Genomic DNA, 12,151 nt, shown 5'->3' on the forward strand with positions numbered 1-12,151 from the left:
TCCCATGCATTTTTCTTCTCTGCCATATGTCTCATTAGTTCATCTGACAACCATTTAGGCCTGAACCTTTAACAATATTTCTTGGTTGGTATGTAAAGCCTGGTAGCTTCCAAGATTAGTTCCTTGAATGCTTCCCATTTTGAATTTGCTGTTGGTAACATCATCAGTTGGTCCCACTGTATAGAATTTAAATACAGTCTCAGACCATCATAGTCGCCTTTACGAAAGCAAAAACCCTTCCCTTTACCTCTGATGGTAGTTACCTCCTTGAGTAAATCCCACTTCAGAACACTGTGATCACTGCCACCCAGTGGTTCCTTTATCTGCAGATTCCTAATGCATGAAGAATCACTACTGATAATCAGATCAAGAGTATTACTCCCTCTAGTTGCCTCCCGAACATGCTGGTGTAGAAAACAATCATCCAATAAATCCACAAAAGCCTTGCTAGTGTGTGAGTGACCAACCCACAAATTCCAGTCAATATCTGGGAAATTAAAATCCCCCATTATAAGACTGATTTACTGGCCAGTAAATTATAATAATACAGTATCTTATAATAATAAGATACTGTATTATTTCCCTGTACAGTATCTTATTATACTCATCAGAGTCATTAGGCCTATAGCACACTCCTACTCTCAATTTTGATTTACCTATGCTTATGTCACACCAAACTGACTCGACACTGCCCTGTCCATCAATGTCGACTGGCTTCACTTCCTTGGATTTTATGTGTTTTTTAACTAATAGCATAACCCCTCCTCCCCTCCTGTCTTGTCTATCCTTTCTATACACATTGTACTCCCCAAATTCCAGTTCTGCATTCCTTATATCTGTGTGACACCACGTCTCTGATATCCCAACAATATCTGCCTTTGATGTTTTGAGAAATACCTCAAATTCATCAAATTTATTTACTAAACTCCTAGCATTGGTGTACACGCAAGTATACATGCACCTGTTTCTATTCTTAGCTACCCTAACACAACCCATGTGTTTACTTGTACTGCAATGACTTCCAGCAGTCTCTGAAATATCCTGCATCTTGTTTTTCAGGCTTCTGCTCATTCCAATAGAAGCAGTGCAAGAATCTCTTTCACCTCTGCCAGTGGCTACTGTTAACCCATTAGTCTTTGTCTCCCCCCAAGCTAGCAGTTTTCCGACCCACCTAACACTGCCTCGATAGCATCAGCAAATATTCTTACACCCTTTCTATTTAAGTGTATCCCATCCCTGTAGAAGCAATCTCTCCTGTTAACAAGTACATTCCAGGCTGAAAAAAATTCTACCCCTTGAGCCTTGCACAATCTTTCCAGGGCCGAATTGATCGACAAGGCTCTCATCATATACTCCCTCCTATCGTGTCTGGGCAGAATTGCAGACACTTTCAAATTCAACCCTACTTCACGGCTTTTTTTCAACAGTGACCTGTACTTGTTAAGTAATTCCGCTGGTCTCCTACTCTTCAGAAAAAAATTAGATTAGAGAAACTTGGTATTTAAATTACCAATAACTTTTTTTTGCAGAGGGCCTCCAATTCAAAACAATTGGAGGGGCCTCTGTCATAAATTCAAATATAGATCTTCCAACTTCAAGTTTGTTTCACTTTGTTTGTTTATATTTGTTTCACTTTATTTCATTTTTTGATTTGATTAAATATACCAAAATACCTGAGGATCTAGCTGATCTACTGCTACAGCCTCTTCCGCTAACACTTGAACAGATGAGTCATCATTAACAGAAACAGTTCCACTGCTCACTGAAAATAAAATGTACCACTTTCAATATTCAAAAAATAATAATAATAGTCTGTGTGGAAATACACTTCTTTTGAAAATACACATCTTTTGTTAAGAACTTTTGGATCATTTGATAAAAAATTATAACGAAGCATATTACATTGTAAGATGCTTCAATTACGACTATATATGTGTTACTATATGCTTTACTGATAATATTATGATAGTTTTGTAACTTGAATCAAGTTTTGGCTAGCTAGAAGCAGTAAACAAATAAACATAACATGTCCCATAATAGGGTTTGTTAAAGGAATTGCCACTGGTGATTTGTCCTGTGATTTTATACTTTGTTCTCTTGCTCACTGTTGCTAGCTGACATCTGTGCTTTGCTCAAGATGTTGGAAATGTATTAATCGTAAGTCAAACTTGACTTACTTATCATGAGACAGTCTCTGAAACATTTAGTGGGTGCCCTAGAGATCAGGGAGCAGTTTTTTAAGGGACTAGTACTAAGCCAAAGGATACTCTAGCAAGCAAGGGTCCAGGCATCATGAATGGATTATGAGGTGAATAAGACTGGTTTCAAGTGAGGTTAATTTTAGCAGACAATTCAATTATTATGGAAACTGGGAATGTATTAGTATTAGCTGAAGCATATGATGCAAGAAAGCAAGCTTATACAGCATCAGCCAAAAAAAAAGAAAAAAATCTTCCAATTTCACCTATCCGTTAACTCCAAATGTTTGTCTAGTTCAGCCTTAAATTTATTTAAGCTATCAACTTCCACAACAACAGATGGAAATCTGTTCCAGCAATCAACTACCCGTTGGCTAAAGGCAAAACTTCCGCACATATATTCTACAATGGTCTTTCCTCAATTTGAATCTATGTCCCCTCAGGTTCTTAGTCAGAGCAAGCAGAAGTATGCTGTCAGCATTGAGCCTGCACAAACCATTCAAGGCCTTATACACCTTAAACAGATCACCTCGCAGGTGCCTAGTCTCCAGATGCTGCAACTTGCAGAACTTAAGCCTCTTCATAAGCGCACCCCCCCCCTTTTGTTCCTCTCACCAATCTTGTTGCCCTTCTAAATGAGGCCTCCAGACCTGTAAACAGTACTCAAGGTGAGGCCTGACCAATGCTTTATACAGGGGGATAATCACCTCCTTGTCTATGCTAGAAAAATTCCTATACAGTGAAACTTCTCCTAACGGACACCTCTCGTTAACGGACATCTCTCTACAACGGACATTTTCAAATTCCCCAACTCACCTCCATTGGTTTTAACGTGTTTGCAGCTTCTGTTTAGCAGACATTCTCTGTAACGGACGCGGACAGGCAATCTGCACTGTTTCGTTTAGATTAGCACTTAATTTGATCTCCCCGTAACAGACTGCGGGAGAGCTCAAGACCCTTTTTCTAACAACTTTTCTTCCACATATTGCCTCAATCGTGTGTTTATTTTCTATTTCCGATTCTCTGAATTTTATCAAGGTTTACGTCACAGTTCTAAACCCTTTTTCAAGAATTTTAAGGTACGTGTAAAACTTCTGATGAATTCGGTGTGTGCAGGGGGGGGGATATGGTCGGCCTTTCGTCTTTTCAGTTTCAGTTTTCAGTTTTGTTCAGTGTCGTGTGAAGTGCACAATGTCTTCGCGTAAACATTTAACTTTAAAAGATAAAGTTGAACTCATTAATGCATATGATCGGCAAAAAAAAAAAAATAGTGTTCGCAATCTCGCTGCAAAATTCAAAATCAGGAAGACACAGGTAAGCGACATCCTAAAGAAAAAAAATGAACTGCTCAAACAATTTTGGCAACACGGAAATGATCAGGTTCAAAAATCATTCCCGAAAACTGTTGGACTTCAAATTTGTCGCGCATGTGCTAAAAAAATTCCCATTAATGGGCCTATTATTAGGGAAAAAGCTTTCGAGGTTGCAAAATCTATGGGAGTAAATGAGTTCAAAGCTTCTGTGGGATGGCTAGACAAGTTCAAAACTCGGCATAAAATTTCTTGGAAAACAGTAAGTGGTGAAGGTGGATCTGTTGATACTGGGGTTGTAACAGAGTGGACCATCAAATTGGAAGATTTATGTCGTGATTTTGAAGCTAAGGATATTTACAACTGTGACGAAACAGGGTTGTTTTTTTAAAGCTCTTCCTGAAAACACAATGAGTCTAAAAAACGAAAAGTGCCAGAGCGGAAAAATTTCTAAGGAAAGCTTGACTGTACTATTGTGTACAAATATGCTGGGAGACTTTGAACAACCTCTTCTTATAGGAAAACCACAAAATCCTCGTTGTTTCAAGGGCATAAAGTTGAATCTTTTGGATGTTGACTGGAAGTCTAATAAAAAAGCGTGGTTGAGACGAGATATCATGAGCGAATGGATAAGTCACTTTAACCAAAACATGATTCGTCAAAACAGAAAAATTATTCTTTTCATGGATAATGCTGGATCTCACCTGCACATTGATTTGTCCAACATTCAAATCGTTTTTCTGCCACCAAACACAACTGCAGAGTGTCAGCCCTTGGATCAAGGGATAATAAAAATAAATTTAAACTTCACTACAGAAAACGTGTTTTAAGACATCTCATTGCAAACATGAACGATGTAACATGTGCGAGTGACCTTGCAAAGAAAATCAGCATCCTAGATGCGATTCAATGGATTTCCTCTTCAGTAAACGCAATTAGAAAACAAACTGTCGTGAACTGTTTTGTAAAGTCTGGCTTCTCAAAAAGCAAAAATTGAAGTTGTGAACAGCAATGTGGAGCACCAAGAAGAACAAGAACTTCAACATCTATTGATAATGTACGATACTTCCGCTGCAAGTGACCCTGGCTACAAAGATATAGACTCAAACCTCACTACAGAAGATGGTGCTCTAGATATCAACGACATTATCATCGATATTTTTCAAGAAGTTCCTCATGAGGATGAAGAAATGGAAGGAGGTCATTCTGTCGAAGAACATATTAACGACGAACCACCGATGAAAATAGAAGAAGCGCTCATACAAATCAATCGTTTAAAAATGTTTTTCGCCGCTGAAGAAGATACCGAAGGACTTTCGATGGTTTCTTCACTCCAAACAAATGAAAACAAAATTATCAGCCGGAAGAAGGTGCAGAACAAAATAAGTGATTACTGTATGCATTTTTCTTAAGATAAAGTCATAATATGCATAGCACAATTGTATGTATATTATTTACAAAAATATTTTGCAAAATCTGTATATAATTTAATTTTACATTAAACGTTTAACGATTTTCCTTTCTTTTTTTTTTTTTTCTCCCTCAGACTTCTTGTTAGCGGACACTTCTCTCTAACGGACACATTTTCGTTCCCCATGGCTGTCCGTTAAAGGGAAGTTTCACTGTATATCATTGACAAAGCTCCATGGCCTGCTCTGGCAGCGTGTCTGCACTGCTCAGAGAACTTCAATTGACTGCACAATTACCCCCAGGTCTTTTTCATTCTCCACTTCCCTGAGTGTAGTACCACAGAGTTAGTACATTTCTCTTGGGTTACTGCTACCCACATGCAGTACTTTGCATTTTTCAATGTTGAACTTCAGTTGCCACTTCTCAGCCCATCTGCCTAACTTTTCTAGATCCTGTTGCAGTAGCATACTGTGTTTAGTGTCATTATCAACTCTGCCAACCTTTGTATCATCTGCAAACTTGGACATTAAGCCTGATATATCTTGATCGATATCATTGATAAATACACAAGACAACAATGGGCCCAGCACTGAACCCAGAGGAACTCTGCTAATAACATTAGTACACGTAGAGCAGTGTCCATTTATTACCACTCTCTGCTATCTTCCACTCAACCATCCCTATATCCATTGCAGTAACTTGCCTTTAATGCCATACTGCTCCAATTTGTACAGCAGTCTTCCATGTGGAACAGTACCAAAAGCTTTCCTGAAATCCAAGTATATGATATTTTTAGCATCCAGTTCCTTTGTGACCACATCGTAGTATCCCATCAAATTGGTCAGACAAGACTTCTCCAAACCCGTGCCATGTCTGAACTATTGCTGCTGTCTTGTCTAGGTGATCCTGTATCACTTCTTTAAACAGTGAAGTTTAAAGAAGTGATACAGGAAGTGATACAGTGATGACTCCATTATTTTCCCTAGAACAGAAGTTAAACTAACAGGTCTATAATTATTTGTGTCACCCTTTGAATCCCCTTTGTGAATTAGGGATACCTTTGCACATCTGCAGTCCATGGGGACCTCCCCTGACTCTAAGGATGCTCTCATAATTATGGCTCATTATAACTGCATAGATTTCATCTGCCCCAGGTGCCTTTTTTATGTTGAACTTCAGCAATTTCTCCTCCACTTTGCTCTCAGTTATTACAAAATCACTTGGTTCCCTGTTAGAGTTTGATAAATTTCTGACATTCCCCTTCTTGAATAACTCGTCATGTGTGAATTTAGTTGCAAAATACTCATTCAGTTTATCAGCTACTTGAGCAGGATCATCAATAGTCAAACCATCTATGTTAAGTGAACCAATCTGATTCATCCCGTTCCTTCTAGAGTTTACCTAAGTCAAGAACTCTGACATTTTTCTTTGCGTCCTTTGCCAAAGATTTCTCGTAATCTGCCTTCACCTGCCTAACCTCCTTTGTAACTTGATTACAGACTAGCTTATCTGTCATACCTTCTGTGTCGCCTGATAATTTATATGCATCCCATGCATTTTTCTTCTCTGCCACGTGCCTCATTAATTCATCCGACATCCATTTAGGCCTGAACCTTGAACATTATTTCTTGATTAGTATGAAAAGCCTAGTAGCCTCCAAGACTAAGTCCCTGAAAGCTTCCCATTTAGAATTCACCAGTGGTAACATCAGTTTATCCCACTCAATAGAATTTAAAAACTGTCTGAGACCTCTGTAGTCACTTTTACAAAAACAAAAACCCTTCCTTTTACCCTTGATCATAGTTTACATCTTTAAGTAAATCCCACATCAGTACACTGTCACCTAGTGGTTCCTTTATCTGAAAATCTCTAATGCATGTGTCATCACTGCTGATAATCAGATCAAGGGTATTACTCCCTCTGGTTGCCCCTCGAACACAATGCTGTAGGAAACAATTCTCCAATAAATCCACAAAAGTCTTACTAGCGTGCGAGTGACCAAACCACAAGTTCCAGTCAATATCTGGAAAGTTAAAATCCCCCATTACAAGGCATTGATTTACTGGCCCATTCTATTTCTCTGCATAACTGTTCATTGTACTGATCAGCATCATTAGGCTTATAACATACTCCTACTCTTATTTTCCCTTTCCCAGTGTTTATGTCACACCAAACACTCAACATTGCACTGTCCACCCATGTCAACTGGATGCACTTCCTTAGATTTTGTGCTTCTTAACTAACAGCATAACCCCTCCTCCCTTCCTGTCCTGTCTATCCTTTCTGTACACATTATACTCCCCAAATTCCAATTCTGCACTAGTTATTTCTGTGTGATATGTGTCTCTGATATCCCAACAATATTTGCCTTTGACGTCTTGATCAGCACTTCAAATTATCAATTTTATTATACTTCTAGCATTGACGTACATGCAAGTATACATGCATGTATGATAATCATATACATGCACTTGGTCTTACTCTTAGTTACCCTAACACAGCCCATGTATTTACTTGTTCCATCTTGACTCCCAGCAGCTCTTGAAATCCCCATAAACTTCCCCTCTAGGCTGCTACTCATTAAAATTATGATGTGGTTACAAAGGAACTGGATGCAAAAAATAATTTTGATATCATATATTTGGATTTCGGGAAAGCTTTTGACACTGTTGCGCACGGAAGACTATTGTACAAATTGGAGCAGAATGGTATTAAGGGTAAGTTGCTACAATGGATAAAGGGATAGTTAAGTGGGAGAAGACAGAGGGTGGTAATCAATGGGTGCTGCTCTTCGTGGACTAATGTTATTAGTGGAGTCCCACAGGGTTCGGTGTTGGGTCCAGTGTTGTTTTGTATATTTATCAATGATATTGATGAAGGTATATCAGGCTAAGTGTCGAAGTTTGCAGATGATACAAAGGTTGGCAGGGTTATTAATGACAGTAATGGCAGTGTGCTACTGCAACAGGATCTAGATAATTTGGGCAGATGGGCTAAGAAGAGGCAACTGAAGTTTAACCTTGACAAATGCAAAGTACTGCACATGGGTAGAAGTAACACGAGAGAAAAGTATCAACTGTGTGGTACTACACTTAAGGTGGTAGAAAATAAAAAAGACCCGGGAGTAATTGTGCAGTCAGATATGAAGTTTTCTGAGCAATGCAGACAGGCAGCCAGGGCAGGTCATGGGGTTTTGTCAATGATATATAGGAATTTTGCTAGCAGGGAAAAGGAGGTGATTGTTCCTCTGTATAAGGCAATGGTCAGGCCACGCCTTGAGTACAGGTCTGGAGGCCTCATTTTAGGAAGGATGTCAATTTGTTTGAGGGTGTACAGAGAAGGGCAACAAGATTGGTGAGGGGGAAATGAAGGGATCCTCTTACCAAGAGAGGCTTGAGTTCTGCAAATTGCAGTGGCTGGACACTAGGCACCCGCGCGATGATCTGATTGAGGTGTATAAGGCCTTGAATGGGTTGAGCACGATGAATTCTGATGGGAGCCTTCCACTTGTTCAGATTAAGAACCTAAGGGGACATAAATTCAAATTAAGAAAAGATCGATGTAGAATAGATGTGCGAAAATTTGCCTTTAGCCAGCGGGTGGTTAATTGCTGGAAAAACTTCCATATATCATTGTGGAAGTTGATAGCTTGAATAAATTTAAGGAGGAACTGGACAGGCATTTGGAGGGAATGGTGTGATTTTTTTTTTTTTTTTTTGGCTGATGCTGCATAAGCTCTTTTTTTTTTTTTTTTTTTTGGTAGTTGTTGGTGCATCGGCATCTGTGGCCATAATGCACCTCCCAAGGTTTTTGCAGTACTCTGATCCAAGCCCGAGGCGGGATTCGAACCCGCGACCTTTGGGTTGCTAGGCAGGTACTTTACCCACCCGGCTAGCCCGATCGGCTAGGCATAAGCTCATACACTTTCTTTCTTGCATATGCCACTACTACAATAGAAGCAGTGCAAGAATCACTTTCACTTCTGCCTGAGGCTATTGTTAATCTTTTAGCCTAATGTATTCTGTAACAGATGGAACAAAACCAGGGTATGCTTACTATGTGCTAAAATCAATGATGTTACTAACCAGATGTCAGCTCTTGTATAACATGGTTATACAAGGTGTGGCAATAAAGTTTTTAGATTGCTAAAAAAAAACAAAAAAAAACACAAAGTGCAGGAGCTCAAAAATGGTTTTATTTTTATTCAAAGTAATCACTACCTGACTGAATGCACATATTACGCTGTTCTAGAAGTTTCTGAAAGGAGTCAGCAAAGGTGTCCAACAAGATAATGTTTAGTTCAGTGGTTATGCTTTTCTTTATATCCTCAACATTCAGAAATCTCTTTCCTTTGAGGGCAGCTTTTACTTGGGAAAGAGGAAGAATAAGTCCAGTGGTGCTAGATCATGAGTAGGGTGGATGGTTAAGCTGTACAATTTTTTTTTATTGTATTTTTGTAATTTTATCTTGAATTTGTATTTCAGTTTTCTTATTAATAAAATTAACTATGTGTAAGAGTATGTATAAGCATACTCTTACATATAATTACATCCAATAAATAACATAAGTGTTTACAACATTTTTTTCATTATACACCATTTTAATAATCCTAAAAATTGTACAAAGCTAAAAAAAATTTGGCCTGCACGTACTTCACAGACCCACCATTTAAATTCTGCCCTACTGCCCATTGTTCCCACATAAATGTCCTGTTTCTGCTGTATGCCTTTTCTATGAAACTGGAACAGTGATAAAAATATAATTGTAATCAGTCTCATGTTTTGAACATGAGAACATGTCTCAATTAACTTGTACTGATGTTATTAGCAGGCATATCACAAAAACTACTTGTGCTAGGGAAAAACCCAAGAACATATTTTAAATCAGTGCACAAAACTGGTTTAGAAAAGTGATTTTTCTAAACTACCAGTTTTAATTTCATCTTTGATTGGAAAAAAAAAAAAAAAAAAAATCATTTTATTGACCAGTGAATTCAAGAACCAGAAAAATCAGAAATAAGTGTTGCTTGTGGAAAATAAATTTAGATTTTATTTTCCACAAGTTTAATTCGTGTCTTAAAAATGGAGTGTGTGCTTATTCAAGGACAGGATATTCGAGAAAATGCAGCAATTAAGTTTTATACAAAATTTGTCTGAATATACTTTTCACCTTCTCTCTTTTTTTTTTTTTTTTTTTAAATTGTGTGGGCGAAGCATTCATAGTTTTTCTGTTAATTGCACTGTAGAAGTAGAAAACTAGTTACATGAACAATTCTCTCTCACCATTTAATTTTGTGGAGTTTTGTTAAATTTTAGTTGCTGTTTTGGGTATAAATAATGAGACATTTGGATCTGAAAGAATATAGTACAGGTAGTTCTCGACTTTACGAGTTAATTCATTCCTAGTGCTCGCTCGTAAAGCGAAAACTCATAGTAAAGTGGGGAATTAAATCCCATAGACATAATGTTAAAAATAGGGGTTACATTCTCAACAATGAAATTAGTTTATATTTAAACCATGGTTGATTTATCCAAAGAAATGAACACGTAGCCTGTAAAATCAAGCAAATTATAATAATAGAGAAATTATTTATGAACTTACAAAATGTTAAAGAATGTTTATTCTTCATCATTGTCGACTAAATGCACACTCATTATTGGCTTGGCACTCGTTGGTTTGTTGCACAAGGAGGAGTCTTCTTCAGAAATGCTTCAAGAGGTGTTTGTTTCCAAGATAATCTTCTATTTTCTTTATAAATTTCAATAGATGCACAAGCATTTTTTAACAGAACGCACAAATTGCAACTAACACGATTTGCGTGGAGTAACAAGTTTAAGAAGCTTTAAAAAAAAAAGGAATGAAGAGAAGATTCTGAAAATTTATTTGTTTTTTTATATGATTGAAGATTTCAGTAAAGGGGAAACATTTCATCATAATAAAGTAAAAAAAACTACACAATTACAGCTATCGGTATTTTCGCAAATGCAATAACATCAAGTTTACTAACCATTTATAATTGCTTGCAGTAACAGAAAAGCCCAATAAACCGAAAAGCGCAAATTGTTTATTGTTTTATGGTCGTAACCTCCAGAAAAGTGCTTTAGAAAAATGTCACAAAGGCGTTCAAAATTGGTTCTTATAACAGAACATATAACAATGAAAGTGTAGTGCATGTTAGCGACTTGAATTGGTAACTAATACAATTTGCACTATAAAAATGACCTTTTAGACAGTTATATAGCAAAAATTTCAACTTCTGAGGTCATGGAACGAATTACCAAAAAACAATGTGTTATTGAGTTCATATTACGATATTTTCACGATACAATGGTGTCTCTGGATCAGATTAATATCGTAAAGCTGGGTACACTGTATTGTATAGCTACGCGCGTGGTTTGAAATGTAGTATTTATGAATGTTTAACATTCATTTTTTGCAATTAATGTTAATATTTTTGATTTTGTTGAGATTTGATACTTTGAAAAAAGAAAAAAATTCCCAAACCCAGGAACTCATAAAGCGAGAACTGCCTGTATTGGTAATGGACATATAGTGTAAGGAAACCTAAGACTTATATGCTCCAACCAACCAAAAAAAAAAAGAGAAATAATAATAATAGCCACATTAAAAGAAAAGGAAACAGACAACCTATGCATTTCCCTCCTTCCGTAGGTATGTCTATGTTCATCTTCTTCAAGTTGGTGAAAGATATTTGAGCTGACTTGGTCGGGTTTATGGATAGGCCAATATTCTCAAGATAAAGGTCAAGTTTTCCTATTAGGGCAATGGCATGGGCATCAACAGCGTCAGATTTGTCACCATGTTTCAACAAGATGAAGACTTTTATATCATCTGCATAAGAGCTGAAATCTGGATGCATAAAGAGAAGGGGGTCCAAAGCAGCAGCAGCAAAAAATAAGGCAGAAAGGACGCCACCACCTTGGGGTTGTTATTTTGTTATTTGGTTTTTTTTTTTTAGGAGCATTAGCAACTAAGGCCATATTGCTCCGGGGATATGCAGTGGTCATTCCCTGACCTTTCCGCATTCTCCGTATTTGATGGGCATGGGCTCGAACCCTGGTCTAATCAAGAAGCGTTTGCTACGCACTGCTGCTCCTGTCCACCTGGCTACGGAGGCACCGCCTCCACCTTGGGGGATTCCTCTGTAAATGATGTGGTTCGACTGGAAGGTCCTATGTTCAACCCTCAAATGCATCTATTTGAGAATGGAAA

General features: G+C 37.7%; 1 protein-coding gene across 1 annotated transcript in view; it reads right to left on the bottom strand.

Annotated features, from left to right (window-relative positions):
• The window catches only part of ATPsyndelta (ATP synthase, delta subunit), a 72,686-nt gene that overhangs the window by 27,726 nt on the left and 32,809 nt on the right, over positions 1-12,151 (bottom strand). The window contains exon 3 of the mRNA XM_090386079.1: positions 1,674-1,762. Coding sequence (XP_090242205.1) covers positions 1,674-1,762 — 89 coding nt within the window. The remainder of the gene's footprint in view (positions 1-1,673; positions 1,763-12,151) is intronic.

This window comes from Mastigoproctus giganteus, chromosome 12 (assembly GCF_048544385.1).
Source record: "Mastigoproctus giganteus isolate SK-2022 chromosome 12, ASM4854438v1, whole genome shotgun sequence".
Classification (NCBI taxonomy): domain Eukaryota; kingdom Metazoa; phylum Arthropoda; class Arachnida; order Uropygi; family Thelyphonidae; genus Mastigoproctus; species Mastigoproctus giganteus.